Below are 17,921 nucleotides of genomic sequence, written 5' to 3'. Positions count from 1 at the left end.
CGTCCTTCATCTTCAACCACCACCACAACCTGACCTTTCCACCCTAGTTTTTTTTCCCCCAAAGATACCCCACAAAACCACATGACACCCCTAACAAACTTCCCCTGATGACCCTCACGAGTGGCTTTTCAAAGAATAATACCCCATCTTGTACCTGCTATAACCCATGCTTTTTGCTTGCTTGCTTGCTTGCCTGCGAGCTAGCTGTCTGTCTGTGTGTGTCCAATCAATCAATCCAATCCATCTAATTCAATTTCAATACAACTATCTTACCGAATTGCCTGTCTTTCGGCCAAGCAATGCGGCCAGTCGGAACTCTCTCTAGTAGCGTAGTACGCACGTAAAGCAATCCCGCAAAATCGCGGGGAATATGGCCAGTGGCTCTCGAATACTTACTTACCAGTCAGTGCCAATCCCATCATCTACCTGCATCTGCATCTGCATCTGCACCTGCCTTCATCCAATCACCGTCATAGTTACAGTCACAGTCACAGTCGTAGTCACAGTCACAGTCGTAGTCACAGTCACAGTCACAGTCACAGTAAACAATAACCAATCTCCAAATCTATCCATCGAAGGATATCCTATCTCCATCCGCAGCAGGCCACTTGCTGGTGGTGCGTAGTGCTGTACCAGCAGTAGCAGTAGCAGTAGCAGTAGCAGTAGCAGTAGCAGTAGCAGTAGCAGTAGCAGTAGCAGTAGCAGTAGCAGTAGCAGTAGCAGTAGCAGTAGCAGTAGCAGTAGCACCAGCATAAACCATGAGCCAGTAAAGAGCGGTAGCCATTGCCAACTTACCCGGTATTAAGTACTGAGCGATAGCAAGGCTCGTTCGTCTCCACCAATCAGAGCCATTGATACAGACCAGAATATCCAGATTTGGGTGGTGGGGGGGGGGGCGCCGGTAGCGATATGGTTTTTAGTGAAGTATAATACAGTATATAAACTAGCATGTCCACAAGGGAAGGGAATGTCGATTGTCCTGGTGTAGTAAGTAACACGCCGCACCCTGGTTGCCTGGATTTTGGTTCAATTGTGGGTTTCGGAAATAGGGATCTGTCTGCCTGCTTCTGTCTGCCTGCTTCTGCCTGCTTGCTGGGACTGTGCGCATCCTCAAACGTGGATATCCTGAAATGATATAAGAGTAGGAAGTTTCTAGTCTGCGTCTGTCCATTCTGCGATCAAGTAATCAAGACTAACATTTTGCAGAAGAAATGTGTTTTCCAACGTGAGGACAAACTTTGTGTCGGCCCCGCTATAAAGGTAACACAGCAGCACTTGAATTTACACTAGCACTGCAATTTCAAAGCTTACACTACAAGAAAAGAACTGTTCAGAACAATGCATCTGCAAAGGAATATGCTCAAGGTAAAATACACAAAAACCAGATGCTGAACTGAGACCACAACAGACATAAAACATAACCGGGTGGTATAAGCACCATCGTCACCCATCATCGATGAAACAAGACCAAGCCACACCGTGCACCCTCTTGACCCTAACATGCAAATAAACCAAAGATCACAAACCCCTCCTTGTATGAGAATGGCCCAACCTTTATACCAAATGGTTCATGATAAGAACAAAACTAAAAAATGCGGTCTAACTGCATGGAAAGAGGCGCAAAAGAAACTTCGCGGCATCTTTCCCTTAGTTACCAGCCAAGAACTTGAGAACAGCCTCCTTCTCCTCGACAGGAAGCACGCTCAGAACTTGCTGAACACCCTTGAGACCACCCTCCTTGTTGTTGATCAACAGCTGCGCAACCTCGGTAGCGATATTCTCCGTCTTGAGAGTGTCGACCTTGGTCTGGATCGTCTTCTTGTTCTCCTCGTACCACATGGCCACGCGACGGTCGTCGTGCTCCAGCTCGTCGTCAAGGAGGCCGGTCCATCCGTGCAGAGTGCGGAGGTGCACCGCCCGAGCGGACTCGGTCTGAGCAGGAGCGCTGCCGTCGGCAGCAGCGGGGATGGCAACAGTGCCGTCGCGAGCAGCGGGAGAAGGAGCAGCAGTGACCATGCGCTTGACGATCAGCTCCTCGCTCAAACGGCGGCGGAGGCGCCAGTAGAAGAAGCGACGAGCGTTCTTCCAGGTGAGTGCCTGGCGGATGGTGTTCTTGGCTTGCATACGTCCAGCGCGGTCGTGGAGATCAGCGAACTGGAGGGCAATCTGCAGGTAAACAGGCAGAAGTTGCTCCTCGCGAACAGCCATCTTGGCCTTGATGTCCGAAAGCTGCTCCTTGCTGAGCGAAGTGTCCTCGAGAGAACGACGAAGCTCGCCATAAGTAGGGTCCAGACGAGCCATGGTGTCCAGCTGCTTGTCACGGCGGTACTTGATGTTGACGATACCCTCGGGCTCGAGGACACCACCACGGGCTTCCTCGTCGGCGTACATCTCCATCTGGTCAGGGTTGATGGTGGGATCGACGACGACCCAAGATCCACCACGAAGCTCACCGTAAGGCGGGATGTAGATGAAGATGGGCTGTTCGTACTTGACGAGGGCGTCGACAATGTAGGAACCGTACTTGAGAACCTCGTTGTACATGTCACGCTGACCACCAGAGAAACCTCTCCAATTAGCCAGGATCATAACAGGCAGCTGTTCACCGTTGTTGAAGTCACGCAGAGCCTGTGCGGTCTTAAAGGCCGAGTTAGGGTACCAGACACCACCGGCCTCAGTGCTGATCATCTCCATGGAGTCGGGGTTGGCAGGGTCGGCAGGAGTGACGTTCTCAACAGAGCGAGTCTCAACAGCGATGACACCCATGGGAATACCACCAAGTCTAGCACGACCAACAACCACAGTGCGAGCCCATCCACCGAGAGCTTCCTCGAAGGAGCCGGCGTCGAACAAACCAGGAAGGAAGCCCTCGTCGTCCTGCTTACCAGCAATGAGCCAGCGGGGATCATAGGGCTGCTTGTTGGGAGGGTAGTAGTCCACGTCACGGTCCCAAGTATCAAACCAGGGGCGGATGGGGATAGGAGCGCCCTTCCTGTCAGGGACAAATGACATCCACTCCACAATCTTCTGCACACCCTCAAAGTCATCAGTAGCAGTCATGTGAGACACACCGTTCTTGTACATGATCTGGGTACCACCCAGCTGCAAGTTGGAGGTGTAAACCTCTCTGCCCAGCAGCTTGTTGATGGCGGGGGCACCAGTAAGGATGATGGGTTGGCCTTCGACCTGGATAGCTCTCTGTCCGAGGCGGACAAGGTAGGCTCCAATACCGACGGAACGGCAGGTGACCAGGGTGATGGTGAAGATATCCTCGTAAGCCTTGGAAGTGGCACCAGCAATGAGACCAGAACCCTTCAGACACTCAACACCCAGGCCATCCTTGGCACCGATGATGGTGGTGATCTTGTGGCGTTCTTCACCCTCGTCGGTAATGAGCTCGGTGATGACCTCCTTCTTGCCGCTGGCATCCAGCTTGCTCTTGACCTCGGGTGTGAAGTAGAGGTACTTGAAGCCGGCCTCAGGCTTGCTTGCGTCATTCCAAGCAACGGAGAAGTAAGGAATGAGCTCATCAGCCATACCGATACGAGCACCAGAGTTGGCAGAAAGGTAGATGCGAGGAATGCCAAGCTTGCGGGCCAGCTCGGTACACTTGTGGAAGAACTTGTCCTCCTGGGGACCGAACGAACCGATCTGGAAGGTGATATCGTTGGCAACAATGATGAAGCGTCTGCCACGAGGGTACTCGGGAGTGCGAGCAGTGACGATCCAACCAACCATACCGTGAGTGTTGGTACCAGGACCGCGAGAGATCTCGACCAGGTTGTCGGTATCATCCAAGACAAGCTCGCTGTAGTCAATGCACTCACCGACAGGAGGGCGCTGCTCAGCCAGGGAGGGGATCTGCTCGACGGCCTTGGTCCAGCTGTTCTGGAAGGCCTGTCTGAAGAGCTCAGGGAAGTCATAGACATACTGAGTTCCCATGAGGTGGGCCTTGTAACGCTTGGGCTGAAGCCATTCCTTGGTAGGGTAAGGAGTGGACACAGGACGCAAGTGCATGGATCCGAGCTTGTTGCTGCCACCATCAATGCTGTGGAAGATCCATTCACCCTTCTCGGACTTCTTCTCGATGTAGAGCTCAACCTGGATGATGAAACCAAAGGTGTTGGTGATGATCACGCGCAGGGGGAAGGGAACACCAGTGGCGGGATCGGTGCAGAGGATGCGGATCTCAGCACCAGTGACACGCAGTCTCCAGAGGCGGCGACCGAAACGCTCCAAGAAACCGTTCAAAGCCTGCTCAACATCCTTGGGCTGGAGGTTGAAGACGGGCGAGAAGTTGATGAAGATGTGGTTCAGATCGGAGTTGTTGTTGCCAATAATCTCCAGGGCATCCAAGATGTCGTTCATCAGGCGGTCAGCCTCGGAGATCAGGTATTCCGCAGTAGGAATGTCATCACGCAGGCGGCCGGGACGCACGACAGCACGGACGAAGTAGCGCTTGTCAACAGCCTTGTCATTCTCCGGACCCTTGCCGTAAGCCTCGTAAATGTGAATGTTACGGTTCTCGGTGAAGACAGGCTTGATCTTGAACTTGGACAGACGTCCGAGTTCAAGCTGGAAGGCAAGGGCAGGCTCGTTATGGCGGATACTCTCGTCCTCCTCGTAGGCGGGACCACGGAAAGTGAAGTAGCCGGGGTAAAAACCGTTCCTGCCACAAATGAAAGTGACACGGCGGATACGGCGAGCAAGCAGCTCCTCCTTCAGGTCCGCAAGCAACTCGTTGACCTGGGTGACGATCTGGTTGTCGTCCAAGTCCTCGACATCACGGATGGCGATGTTGAGAACGTTGTTCAACTCGCCATCAGTCTCAACGCGGGGAGCAGGACGGCGCTTGCCCTCCAGGTTGGCGAGCAAGCCATTGTCACTAGGTCTCTTGGCCTTGGAACCAGCCCGAGGGAAGGCCTCCAAAGCACGAGGAAGATACTCGGCAGCGTCCTCCAAGTACTGAACCGGGAAGATGACACCCTTTCTCATTGGCTCGTTGCCATCGCCAACGAGGTAAGACATATCGCTAATGGAGTTGATACGCTTGAAGGGGTTCAACTCGGCAGTAGGAGTGCTGGGGGTCGAGGGGTCGGTGGTGGAAAGGGAGCCGAACTCAGGCTGACCAAGCTTGCCGAGGGTGAAGTCCCAAGCGAGAAGAGGAGGCTCACCAGCCTGGTTGTACTGAATACCCTTCAGGGTGTAGGCACGGTAAGCACGGCGCACGTACACCTCGAGGGCAGCGAGAGTAACCCAAGCGTCCTGGTGCACGAAGAAGCGGGGCAGCACGTCAAAGACGGTGTACTTGGAGTCGACCACCTCCTTCAGGATAGAGAAATCGGGCTCACGGTGATCCCAACCAGTCTCACCGTAGCGAGACTCAACAACAGAGGAGCGAAGAATGAGTTCCATCTGAGACAGACGCTCCTCCAAAGAGGGAAGGGCGCACTGAATGAGAAGCTCACGAGCCTTGAGAGTGACCTTGGCAGCAGAGCGAGACTCAAGCTCAGTAAGCTTCTTGAGGATAGGCTTGAAGTACTTGGCAACGTTGCCAACACCAGGCTGGTTGGGACGATACATGGCCAAAATGGCGAGGACCAGGTTGTTCTTGGTGCCAATGCGGCTGTGGGACAGCACAGTCTGAACGACGTTGGAGATGTCCTCCTTGTTCTCTTCACGGAGCTTCAGAATGGCATCCTCGTCACGGAAGTTGCGGCCGGCGAACAGCTTCTCAACCTCGTAGTATTGCTCCAGGAGTCCAATGAATACGTTGAACTCGTGAGCCTTGAGACCATCCATGTACTTGTTGATGACGTGCAGCAGAGGCGAAAGAGTAGTCCGGAGAATCTCGGCATCGGCAGGGTTGACGTTCTCCTCAATGAACTTCTGAATAGTCTTCTGCAGCTGCTTGGCAGGAAACTCGGCCTTGCGGGCGCGAGCACGGTCAACCACGTACTCCAGCTGGCCATCAAGCTTCTGAGGCATACGGGAGTGCAGGGCGGAAGACTGGGCGTTCCACTCTCCATAGGGAAGATCAGGGTTGCGAAGGACGTCGACCAACTCCTTAAGGGTGGAGTTCATGATGACCGAGTTGTCGTAACCCTTCAAGATGTTCTCGAGGATGCTGTGCAGCAAGAAGAAACGCTGAGGGGGCTTGTTACCGACAACCTGGGGAGGGCCGAGATCAGGCAGCTGGCCAGTGAAAGGCTGAGCGTGCTTGACGCGGGACGGGTCATCGAGGGCGAGGATACCCAGGATGTCACCAGCCTCCAGAGTGGCTCCGGGCTGCTTGATCAGCTGGACGATACCGTCCTCCTGGGCGATGAGGGGCATGTACATCTTCATGACCTCAACTTCAGCGAAAGCCTGGCCTGCCCGAACGTGATCGCCGTTCTCGACAGTAAACTTGACGAGCTTACCGGGAGAGGGGGTGCGGAGCTGAGTGGGATCGTTCTCCTGCTCGAGCAAGCACGTCTTTCCGTCCACGCTAAGACGGGTGGCGGCGGGCTCCTCCTTCCAGTAGACGTTGTGGCTGCGTCCGTTCAGGAGAACCAACAGACCGCCGTCGGCCAGCGCACGAACACCGACGGAGCACTTGGAGCCGTTGATGAAGAGGTGATAGCTGTCGACACCGGCGCGGGTGGCGGTGAACTTGTACCGCATACCCTCGTAGATGAAGTCCACGGGGAAAACGGTCTTCAGGACGTCCTTGGAAGGCACCTGACCCTTCTCCAAGCCCTTGCGGTACTCCTCCACACCAGCCTCGCTGGCCTGGTGGGCCTTGGTCACGGCACCACACAGAACGGCCACGATGGGGTCCGGACGCTCCGCAGTCAGTTTGTTGGAGATCAGCTGGTCAAGCCATCCGGTGGTGATGGTGTTGTCCTCGAACGCAGGAGTCTCCAGCAGCTTGATCAGGTATTCGACGGTCGTACGGAAATCACCACGGATGCTCAGTTCCTTCAAGGCGATAACCATGTGCTTCCGCGATGCCTGACGGTTCTCACCGTAGGCGAAGATGTGACCAAACTGACTGTCCGAGAAGCTGTGGATACCACCGGAGGTACCGACGGAGAAGTAACCCCAGACGTTGGACGAACTGCGGAAGTTCAACTCGTGCATGGTACCGCTGGAAGGCTTGAAACCCTCGCCAGGGTCCTCGGAGGTGATACGACAAGCAGTGGTGTGACCCTTGGGCTGGGGACGACGCTGAGTCTTGAAGCTCTCCTCGCTGGAGAAGTCAAAGTCAATCTCGCCGGAGGTGTTGGGGTCGACGCCGTAGAGCAGACGGATATCACGGATGCGGTGGAGCGGGATACCCATGGCAATCTGCAGCTGGGCGGCGGGCAGGTTGACACCGGAGACCATCTCAGTGGTCGGGTGCTCGACTTGGAGACGGGGGTTCAGCTCCAAGAAGTAGAACTTGTCGTCGGCGTGAGAGTACAAATACTCAACAGTACCAGCGGACACGTAACCGACCAGGCGACCCAGGCTGACGGCAGCGCGCTCCATGGCCTGGAAGGTGATGGGCTTGGCGATGGTGACGGGGGCCTCTTCGATAATCTTCTGGTGACGACGCTGAACGGAACAGTCACGACCGAAGAGGGAGATGTTGTTGCCATACTGATCAGCCAGCAGCTGGACTTCCAAGTGACGGGCGTTACCGGCGAGCTTCATGATGAAGATCGGGGAACCGGGGATCTCGTTGGCGGCAGCATTGTACAGGCTGACGAAATCGTCCTCGCTCTCGGCCTTACGGATACCCTTACCACCTCCACCTTCAGAGGCCTTGATCATGACGGGGAAGCCGATTTCCTTGGCCTTTTCCAGACCCTCTTCTGGCGAGAACGTGCAACCCTGCTTGTAGACCGCATCGTCGACGGTCACGATACCCTGGTCGTCGACTCTGACTTCGTCGACCCCGGTTCCAGACCATGGGATACAGGGGACACCTGCATGCTGTGCGACGATGGTCGAGGAGATCTTGTCACCCAGCGAGCGCATGGCCGAGGCAGGGGGACCAATGAAGATGATCTTTTTGGGGGAGGCGGCGAGGGATTCGGGAAGACGGGGGTTCTCGGAGGCGTGACCCCAACCGGCCCAGACGGCGTGCACGTCCATGCGCTCGGCCACATCGACAATTAAGTCGACGTTGGCATAGTTGTTGTTATTCGTACCACCGGGAACCTGATGTGGTCGAAATCTGTGAGTGACATGCGCGTGGTAAGCCCGTCGAACTGTCCGGGAGCACATACCTCGACGTATTGGTCCGCCATGCGGATGTAATCTGCGTTTGCTCGCAAATCTTCGGGGGTGGCCATGACTGTGAACTGAATGGCCCGCTCGTTGCCGAACGTCTCGTAGGCCCATTTCCGAACGGAACGGATCTCCTTGACGGCAGCGATACCGTTGTTGGCAATCAGAACCTGACCGTGGCTCGATGGTTAGTGACAAGAATCCCCAACCTCTCATCTCTCCGGACTTCTTCCGGGACAACTCACCGAGCTGATGACGGAGTGACCCTCATGCTTGGCCACGAAGTCCCTGACCGCACTGGGAGGAGCAGCGTCGAGGTGGTTACCACCAATGAAATGTGAGGGAAGGTTGGCGGCTTTGGAGCCAGCCTGGCCATTGACGGCACCGTTGGGGGCGCTCATGATGCAAGAGTTGGGAAGATTAGGTATTATAGAAATCCCATGCAATGGAATGCAAACAAATCACTCAAAGGAGAGGAATTAAAGGTCGCGGGAGAAGCGTAGGAAGCGGAAAGAAGAGGATGCAGGCGAGATCGGTAGGGACAGGGCGCAACGAATTGACCGGCCTGGGAGGAGAGATGGCGATGGAAGGGAGGCGCGACTGGCGGAGTTTGTGAAGAACGCCCTCACCGTTCTTAAAAGTGGAGAATTGGCGGGAGTGAAGAAGGGGAGGAGAGGGGGATTATTTGCAGTTTCCTGAGGCTGAGACAAGGTGAGCAAACCAAGTCAGCTGTCAGCAAGCAGTAAGAAGAAGAATTCAAAGGAGGGAAAGAATGCGCGATGCGCTAGGGAGGGGGAGAAAAGTAGATTGGAGGCAAAAAAAAAAAAAAAAAAAAAAAAAAAATAGAGGGCGAGTAGCGTAGCAGCTGGATGGGAGGGAATGGATTGGATGGGGAAAGAAGTGGGAGGAGGGAGGAAAGTCTGGGTCCGGAACGGAACTTACTGTAACTAAACACACCTGCGAGAGAGGATGTACAGTACTGTAGTTGGGAGAGAGGACAAGGGAGGGAGGTTAGGGAGAGGGTGAGGGGAGGATAGATAGATGGAGAAGAGGCCGGGCCGGCTTTCAATTGGGAAATACAGAGAGAAAGTGGAAGAAGAAGAAGAAGAAGAAGAAAGAGGAAGGAGAGGACGAGGAGAAGAATGGGGATGCGAAGAATTAAATTTAATTGCCAGAAGGAGTAGACAGAGTTGAGGCAGAGTGAGTTGTACTGAATGGAAGTATACAATGGTATACAATGGTATACAGTTACTCTCCGAAGTTGATCATCAAGAATTAGAAGTTGGTATTGTGTACGGAGTGGTACTGTTAATTACCGCGGAAGGGCGGGCAGTACCAGTCTTGGTGGATCGGGATCGGGAAAACTCACTCAGCTCTCTTTCACTACTAGAAGCACTCGAATAGCGGTGCGGCCTGGGCTGGCTTGGATCCATCCAGTTTGTGGTTGTTGGGCCCATGACGTCCCCGCCCTCCCTTTTCCTTTTCCCACCACTTTTTTCTGTCGACTGGCTTGCCAATTGCCCATTGCCAACAAACCCCAGCATTTGTCGAGTCAACAACTTTTTTTTTGGTCCTGCCGACCTCGACAGCCAATCCTCGCCCGGAATCTCTCATGTAAGGCACTCCTCGGTACTAGGTAGACTACAACTTCATCCATCCACCACCACTCTAACTCCTGTATCTTCCAATGCCTTCCATTCCGTCGATCAATGAACAATGTCTGTATTGTAGTCTGTATTACCTCCCGGTAATCTACTCTTCATTAACGGACGGTCTGTGTGTTGCGGTGTTGCGGGACAAATTCCCCGACAGTCCGGAGTTACAGATCGCGCCCACTTCCATTTCTGAACCATCTTTCCTACTCAGTCTGAACGCGACCAAGAAACCGACCGGACCATGGCATTATATATCATTCTTTCCCTCGAATCCAGCTGACTTCCTTTTTTTCTTGTTCGTGCACGGAGGTTTTTTTTTTTTTTTTTGGAATTGTTATAGTTCGGACTGAGGAATTACTCCGACCCTCGGAGCAGGTACAGTACAGTCAGTACTGAGTAGGTAGGGGTAGGAGTTCGGCAGACCCAAGCTTAGTGCTTAGTCTGGGTACTATACCGTCCGTGTGAGTTGGTATCCATGTAATAATTCTATTCTGGAGTAGGAATAGCCAGATCCGAATCCTGGGTCAACCTTCATGAATCAGTGAGACGGTAAGCCGTGCAAACGGCACATCCCCAAACTGCTTTGATTTATTATCATCATTCAAAAGCGGTGGTACCTGAGCACTGCAGCCGGTCAACAAGAGAGCCCGACTTTCATCTTGATGTTTTCTCCACAGAAACTCCCGAACGGGGCCATCCCTGCTTCTAACCTGTTTGGGAGTCTGTTGACGCCCCACCCGTCAGCGCCAATGGGATCGGCAGCAGTTGTCATCGCGTTGGGGATCGTGGGAAGTCACGGGACTGTCTTCTCACCAAATTCATCTTAACTCTTCTATGCAGTCGAATCTGAGGAATCGTGAGTATTCAGGACTGTATGCGTATGCCCCCACATCAAGACATCCAGTAGAAAACCGATACAAACCGAGATTCTTTGATCTGCAACTATGCCCACGACTCAATAATCCCAGCACATCAGCCCAGTCCCTCCCACAAAAACAATAACATCCATACCAACAAACAAAGCGGCACGTCAAAAACTGAACCTCCCCAAGCGAAAAAGGAGAAGCGGAAAATTCCCACGCGACGATCTCCTTCCGCCCAGGCGTTTAGCAACCCCAACCCTCGTGGATCCTGGCCGAGACCGACCGTCCCCGGCGGGGCCCGCGCGCCCAATCCCTCGGAGACATGGATGATGGAAGTGAAGGAAGACCCGTTTGCCGGTATTGAAGAACCGGAATTGCTGGAAATCTCTCTCTCCCTCAGAGCCACCACAGAGCCACCAAATATCCCAGTTCAAGTCGACTAAACCAAATATGGACCACAAGTTCTAAACGTGGGGCTGGGGTTTGCTGGCTGGGCTGTGATCGCGCATGGTGATTGGCGCAAGACCAAGAACCACCGTCCTGTGAAGAACACCTGCACAGGGCTACACAGCCCAAGCCTAACTTACCCTGAAGGTCAACGAAGATCTTCATAATGAACTGGATGGAACCGAAGGCAAGGTTCTCTGGGTCACACAGCAATCTGATAGGCTCGATGTCCGCCGCTTGAGGATACCCGATCGAGATGACGGCATTGAAAAACAATGGATGGTGGTTAAGACTGCGTTTGGCACAAAGCAGTTGCAGTTCCCATAGTTCCAGGTTCGTGGGCAAACTTCCTCCAAGTTCTCGGAGTCCGAATCCGGGCCTCATCGGAGACCCAGAAGGAGCCAGGCCCCCGTCACTCAGCACTGGCAACACCGAATCTCCCGTAAGATAACGAAGGTCGGTGAGATGGACCATTGGCTGAAGCTTCCTTCAATCCTTCAGGTGAGTAGTTCGTAATCTAGGTACTGTAGTTACAGCACGGAGTACATACTGAGTAGGTCAGTAACCTTTACCTTATTAGGTACTCCGTGGTCTGGGCAAAACCAGAGGCTCCTCAAATAAGGCTAAGCCAGATTCGATCCACGATGCATGGCCGTGGCCCGTCGGTTCTGCTGCCCGGACCAGCACGAGGACTCACCACCGCCGCACAAACGTACTTCTAATCCAACCGTCGGTTAATATACTTGGTGGGCTCTGTAGCTGTAGCTGTAGCTGTCGAAAATGGGAATTGATTGGCAAAAGACAATAATGTATGTGTTGTAGCACGACCTCATGAACATATGCGGGCGGCCATTAGCATTGAACTCAATATTCGGTGGTGGTGTAACAAGAAGCTGCGATCATACCTGAGTGACATTGTTTAGGTAGAATCGCCGAGCTTGAGCTATCTCCTCTGCCAATTAGAAGCAGATGCGGCGAACAAGAGGCAAGACACGAGGTGTGGACCGAAAGAGTAGTGGAGCAGAAACATTGAGAGCTGGGGATTGTTGGGTGGTGGAGGATGAGCCCACCCGGCGAAAATATATATGTACTGTACTGGATCCGAGGACACGCATTGACACGACACCCTTCTTCTTCTGTCCTTTCCATTTGTTATTTCGACAATTGCCTGCTAATAGTGGCCATTTGGAAAGGTCTCTTGATTTGTTGGAACCGTTTTTGAGAAACATGGCTTGACTGACCGATTCAGAGGGAAAGTGGAAGGCTACGCATCATGTGATTATATCACCAGAAACGCGACACATTCTCTCTCGCAGGACCTTCCCCGCATGATGAGGAAAATGTGGTGACGCAGACCTGAACCCAGCTGACCACTCCATTTTACCTACAAGCAGACAACAGCCGGTCTCAGTACCGTCGTGCACTACAGAATCAAATCTATCCGTCACTGGGTATTATTCTCTAACGCCAAAGGCGATTTACTCAATACACAGGGAGACAGATAGCAGACAGGCAAAGAAACAAAGAGTGCTGAGTGACAGCTTGGACGCCGCGAGACAGAGTTCAACCCTCTGCTCCGACAACAATCCTCAATCCATCCTTCCGTCCGTCAATGCGCCAGTCTAATCAAGTCACATTGCCCACCAACAGCTGTACAGGCCGGGTCTTTGTGTCCCCGCAATCGAATACAGGGCATTGCCACGGCAGTTGCATTGTAATAAGCCTGAATCATAGATCTATGAGCCGGCCCAAGCAATGTCTTCCAGAAGAAGATGTTCTCGAGAAACACACACACACACACACACACACAATATCTCAACTCAAAAAACGTCACTTGCCAAGGGGGTAGTCGCACGGAAAGCGAGGAAGAGCACAAGAGGGTAGTAGAGGGAAAAAAAAAGTACAAACGAGGGAAAGAATTTCTCAACTGGGAATAAGGAGAAGGGGATCAACACCTGCGTAGCGGCCGTGAACTTCGTAAAGCCCCTCTGGAATTGTCAATCGGGGTTAAGGAAAACAGGGTATTGCAAGAATAGAATAAGAAATTTATCAAAAGCCTAGAAGGTCTCGCCAAGATCACCAATATTGGTCTTCGGCTCATATCCGGTGCTAGTGCGGAAGCTCCGTGGTGGCGCCGGGATCCCGCTAGGCGTGCGTTTCTTGACCGTCTTCACTGAGCTGGTAGGGGTGTGGACGGGTGTAGAGAATGACGGAAAGCGTGCCTCCCGAGCCTCGCTAATCTTGGCTCGCACTGACATTCGGAACGCCAAGTCCTCATCTTCGTCAATGTTGGACATGCCGCTCGCATGGCCGTTCTGTACGGACGGGTTGCTGAGTGAGGACCGTGGGCGCCGACTTTCAGTAGTGGGATTGGTCGAATAGTGTCCCAGTGGCGTTTTGGTACGACTCTGTCGGCTTTCAGGACGTGCCGAATGCGTAGAAGGCGCAACACTGGGATGGGTGCTCTGGCTGAAGGAGCTGGAATAGCTGGTCCGACTGCTAGGCCGACTGTCGCCCTGAGTTCGAGCGCCAAACGAAGGTCGAGTGTTGTAAGATGAGGCCGTGTCGCCTTCACGCACAGACGAGCTGAAGCTGCTGCCGCTGATTCGTTTACGCGCCGAATTCTGGCGCATAGTGATCGTCGAAGAGACTGGGCTGTCACCGACAATAGATCCAGACCGCGACGAGATACGCGAGGGCGAATCAGAGGGGGCCGGGAGTTTGGACTTGGCAGAGTGAACACGCTCTTCCAACTGCTGCATCTTGCCGATCAGACCGCGGATCTGATAAAGGGATCCCGACTTGGGCAGTGTGGTGGACCGATCGTTGTTGATGCTGGCGGACGAGGTGGGGTCATTGGTGCTAATGCCTCCTGGCTGGAACGCGCTCGCAAATGGCAGGGTCGTTGTATTAGAACGACCAGTGTTGGAGGTGAAAGTGGAACCCCGAGACTTCTTTGGGGTCTTCTTTGAGTCATACATCGACCGGGAGCCCAGCTGAGCGCCGCCACCAGCCTTTTTGAACGGGAATCCGGGAGTGGCGCTGGCAGTCTTGCGCATGCTAGTCGGGACACTGATCGACGCCTCAGACATGGGTGGCGAGGGAGGAGTGGCGGTCACAGTCATGAGAGCATTCTTGATCGGCGGTGTCTGGAACATAGGAGTAGACACAGTCGAAGCGCTGAGAGTACGGTCGAAGATCTCGGGTGTCTGAGGTGTTGATGGGGTGCGGTAGATCAAGGACGCAGGCTTTCTGCGGCGACCACCATTCTGTTCGTGTCGAAGCTTCTCCGAGAGAATCTCGGCCTCGACTCTCTGCTCCGACAGTTCATCACGGAGACGTTGGTTCTCAATCCGCAGGCTCTCACGCTCCATTTCGCCATTCTTGACCTCTTCCTCGAGCAGAACACTGCGCTCGATCGCCATGTTGTACTTCTGCTCCAGATCCTCCAGGGATGAAGTGGTGTGGCGGGCCTGACGTTCATAATCATCGTTCGCGACTTCGATGTCGCGCAGTTTCAGTTGTAGGGTGCGGTTGCCATCGCGCAACTTGGTAATTTCTTTCTGCAGCGTATTCTGAGCCGCGCTGGCCTCCGACTTGGCCTGCTTGTATCTGGACTGCAAGGGGTGAAAGGTTAGTGCCGATGTTCACCCATGACCAAGCCGGCCCACGAGGGAGCGCCAGAAAGGTAAAAAGGAGAAGCAATCAGAACTCTAAAGGTGCTCACCTTCCAGTCGTCGATCTCGTATCTCAAGTTTTCCAGCCGTTCCTTCAGCTGCCGTTCTCGCTTCTCCGACGCCTCGATATCCTTTTCCAACTCGGCCTCCAGTTCGCGGCTGGAAGCCTGGAATTCCGACAGCTCCGCCTCCAGCTGTTCATATTGCGCTTTGTAGTACGCGAGCTGGTCCGACCTCGAGCTAGTACCGTTGGGCCGGGTGGCCGAAGAATCGTCGACGGATGGCATGGTTCCCGCACCAGCAGCTGAGGCCGGCGTAGGAGACGCACGTTCCAGGAGACCACGTCAAAATGAGACCCAGATCTGCAGGGGGGAGGGAGGTCACTCAACGGGGGGTTGTTGAGTGATTAGAGAAATGGAATAAAAGGCGAAAGTTGAGAGCATGCAACGGGAGAGCGAAGGAACCACCGTGCGTGAACTGGTGGTGCTGGTGGAGGGGCCGGGCGGTGTCGCAGGCACTCGGGGGAGAGATTGCGACGGTGTGGGAGGCGACGGAGGGATGGAAGGGTCAAAAGGAGACGGCCCAGAAGCGAGATAAGAGTGTCGAGATTTGAGACCAGCGCTGGCCTTGAATGAATTGACTTACCTTGGGGGACTACCCTCACAGAGGGAAGAATGGGAAGAGAAGGGGGGGGAAGGGGGGGGAAAGAAGAAAGTGGGGTTTGGAAGAAGAAGAGGAAGGATGTTTTCAGAGCAGATAGTTGGGTTGATGAGTGATGCTATCCAGAGCCAAAGCCGGGACGGGCGCCAGATTGAATTGATGATTCCGTCCACGGGACAACAACAACTAACCTTCTTGAACCACCCAAGCAGTAACTTATCGGTAGTGACGGGTAACTTACGGGGCGGTGTCGCCAACTAAACCGGGTCCGGACTAGTTCCGGTGACGTCGTGGCCTGAGGTGAGTATATCTGGGTTGTTTGGTTTGTTTTGGTGTTGTTTGGCTTATTATGATTGTTGTTTTTATTGACATTAAGATCTATGTGCCTGGCTGAAGACTGACGAGGTGTATATTGATGATTCCTAGGTCATAATGCTACTTCATTGCATGAATCCTATAAGAATACTGAAAATGCCGCTTGCGGAGGAGTTCTCGATCAGAAGACGCGCGCGCCCTCGATCATGTGAAAGTCATCAGGCAAATCCCTCTCCGATTACTGACACCATCACAGCTTTTGTATCCAGCAAAAGGCCACCCGATGCTAAAAATGCTAGAAGTATCATCCACGCGTGGAATGATGTCGCGACTGCCACTCAGTCACTTCGTTGATCCATGGCAGCCTGGCCCGCACCACTAGACTTTCCGTGCCAGGGCACCGGCACCAGTCAACCCTGTCTCGATTCGGTTATCGTGCCCACTGGACATAGCAGCCACAACCAGATGGGGCACCGAAACTGGTGCCTGGGGTTTAGGTCGCACAGCTACGCGGGCACTAGGCATCCTGCCGTCTTTCCGATATGTGGCCAGGTAGAACAACACGAACAAAACCAGGTACGAGCTGATCACAACGTCGCCGGTGGCTGTGGCCAACATGCTGCCCACACATGAGCCATACTGAGGGAAATATACAAAGAAAGAGCCGTAGGAGATAAAGCCTGCGGGGTCATGCTGGTCAGTACTATTGTCCTACTTAAACAGCGTTGAAGGGTACAGGACGAACCCAGTGCAATCACAAATTGGAGGATTTGGCCCCGAGTGATCCATGCTTTCCACCAAATGGGAATCCCTCGCGCGGCCTGAAAGTAGTACCAGTACATGATGATATGGACAGCCAGGTTCAATGTGATCACAACCCAAGAGATCGCCGTAGACCCAACCAATTGAGTGTAGCATAGGAAGACAGTTGCGCCGTGATGATAGCAATGCAGGAACGCTGAATAAGGCCAGGTCAGAGAGGACGTCTGGTTATGTGGAGTAGACGGCTATGCTCACTGAGAGGCTTCTTCCTCAGAAACAAGTAGACCGTGTCCAGGAGCTCGAAGTACTTCGTGAGGTAATTCAACTGTCGATGCATTAGCACACCGGGAAAGATGACGAACTGGGTCGGGCATACATAATATAGTACAACCATGGGCTGGGTCCAGCCACCCTCGAGATCACAGATGGCGCAGCGCAAGCCATTCCTCGCGATAGTCGGTACTATCTGTTCCAGGAAAAGTGCCAGAAGAATGGCACTGATGATGCTGAGAAAGAGGTTGTGCAAAAGAAAAAGCTTCTTCAATTGCAATGGTTTTCGATTGCTCAAAAAACTTCGTCCTCCCAGGACCACCGTATAATATAGGACAAGAATGGTTGAGGTTTCCTTCAGCGTAGAAAGAGGTGTCTTGCCTTCGATAAATCGGAAACTGTTGGCTGAATACCCCACAACAGCCTCGAAGGCTCTGTTGAACATGGGCCACAAATCAAAGCCAGAAGGGTGTTCAAGCGAAGGAATGGGCAAGGTATGAATGGAGGAGGTCGAGTCCATGCCTGCTGCTATCCTACTACCGGAGATTCGCCTCAACTCTGGCCGGGAGGGGGAAGGGTATGAAAGTTCTGATAAGGAGATGCGACTAAGATAAAAGAAGGGGATTTCCTGAGAGGAATATAAGCGAGCAACCTTTTCGAGAGATTATCAAGACATGGATGCTGGCTGGACTGCTGTGCGACGAGCAAATAATCCGATGGGGCGTGTAGTTGTTGTGATTCGAGGTTCATGTGACTTTGATGCCTTCCTAATTGAGGACCTTCTTTCTTGCTCTTGTCCAGAATCGAGCTTCAAAAAACCTTCTAAGTGGCTGACAGCGTCGGAGGGTACTCTGGAGAAGCCATGGTTTGTGTTCTGCTTTGAATTCGAAGGTCGTTCAATGATAGCAGCTTCCAACATCGAAGATGTTATTCTGCTTCCCTGCAGTACTCCATTCACCGACGAGACAGCTGAATTCTGGCGAAGTTCTGGTCCTTACTTGATTTTGACAAAC

At 53.3% G+C, this 17,921-nt stretch overlaps 5 protein-coding genes across 5 annotated transcripts; 1 reads left to right on the top strand and 4 right to left on the bottom strand.

The window, feature by feature from the left end:
• Positions 1-536: 536 nt before the first annotated feature.
• Positions 537-784, bottom strand: BO82DRAFT_398848 (uncharacterized protein; the record flags this gene model as incomplete). Its single annotated transcript, XM_025639059.1, has 2 exons — positions 537-565; positions 634-784. The coding sequence occupies 2 exons, from the start codon at positions 782-784 to the stop codon at positions 537-539; spliced, it is 180 nt and encodes a 59-aa protein (XP_025495626.1).
• Positions 785-1,409: 625 nt separating this feature from the next.
• On the bottom strand, positions 1,410-8,800 carry BO82DRAFT_184461 (acetyl-CoA carboxylase ACC1). The gene is made up of 3 exons (XM_025630456.1): positions 8,505-8,800; positions 8,259-8,429; positions 1,410-8,190 (listed from the first exon to the last, which is right to left on the bottom strand). Exons 1-3 carry the CDS (start codon positions 8,658-8,660, stop codon positions 1,648-1,650), a joined length of 6,870 nt encoding a protein of 2,289 aa, XP_025495625.1. The 5' UTR covers positions 8,661-8,800; the 3' UTR covers positions 1,410-1,647.
• Positions 8,801-9,761: 961 nt separating this feature from the next.
• BO82DRAFT_184452 (uncharacterized protein) lies at positions 9,762-10,332 on the top strand. Its single transcript, XM_025630455.1, has one exon. The coding sequence runs from the start codon at positions 9,947-9,949 to the stop codon at positions 10,262-10,264; it is 318 nt and encodes a 105-aa protein (XP_025495624.1). The 5' UTR covers positions 9,762-9,946; the 3' UTR covers positions 10,265-10,332.
• A 2,845-nt stretch (positions 10,333-13,177) lies between these two features.
• nde1 (nuclear distribution protein NudE) lies at positions 13,178-15,365 on the bottom strand. The gene is made up of 2 exons (XM_025630454.1): positions 14,952-15,365; positions 13,178-14,841 (listed from the first exon to the last, which is right to left on the bottom strand). Exons 1-2 carry the CDS (start codon positions 15,186-15,188, stop codon positions 13,282-13,284), a joined length of 1,797 nt encoding a protein of 598 aa, XP_025495623.1. The 5' UTR covers positions 15,189-15,365; the 3' UTR covers positions 13,178-13,281.
• Positions 15,366-16,254: 889 nt separating this feature from the next.
• On the bottom strand, positions 16,255-17,428 carry BO82DRAFT_371807 (elongation of very long chain fatty acids protein; the record flags this gene model as incomplete). The annotated part of the gene is made up of 4 exons (XM_025637285.1): positions 16,255-16,556; positions 16,622-16,834; positions 16,894-16,963; positions 17,015-17,428. 4 exons carry the CDS (start codon positions 17,426-17,428, stop codon positions 16,255-16,257), a joined length of 999 nt encoding a protein of 332 aa, XP_025495622.1.
• Between the last annotated feature and the right edge of the window lie 493 nt (positions 17,429-17,921).

The sequence above is a fragment of the Aspergillus uvarum genome (assembly GCF_003184745.1).
Source record: "Aspergillus uvarum CBS 121591 unplaced genomic scaffold BO82scaffold_7, whole genome shotgun sequence".
NCBI classification, from domain to species: Eukaryota; Fungi; Ascomycota; class Eurotiomycetes; order Eurotiales; family Aspergillaceae; genus Aspergillus; species Aspergillus uvarum.
This window is presented reverse-complemented; position numbering and strand designations above follow the sequence as displayed.

Bases quoted from the DNA above. Each gene is read 5' to 3' on its own strand.
- BO82DRAFT_184461 (XM_025630456.1), bottom strand. From the start codon at position 8,660: ATGAGCGCCCCCAACGGTGCCGTCAATGGCCAGGCTGGCTCCAAAGCC. The intron at 8,430-8,504 runs GTGAGTTGTCCC...AGCCACGGTCAG, and splicing joins GTCACTCCGTCATCAGCTCG to GTTCTGATTGCCAACAACGG. The intron at 8,191-8,258 runs GTATGTGCTCCC...CGACCACATCAG, and splicing joins TGGCGGACCAATACGTCGAG to GTTCCCGGTGGTACGAATAA.
- BO82DRAFT_184452 (XM_025630455.1), top strand. From the start codon at position 9,947: ATGCCTTCCATTCCGTCGATCAATGAACAATGTCTGTATTGTAGTCTG.
- nde1 (XM_025630454.1), bottom strand. From the start codon at position 15,188: ATGCCATCCGTCGACGATTCTTCGGCCACCCGGCCCAACGGTACTAGC. The intron at 14,842-14,951 runs GTGAGCACCTTT...CACCCCTTGCAG, and splicing joins ACGAGATCGACGACTGGAAG to TCCAGATACAAGCAGGCCAA.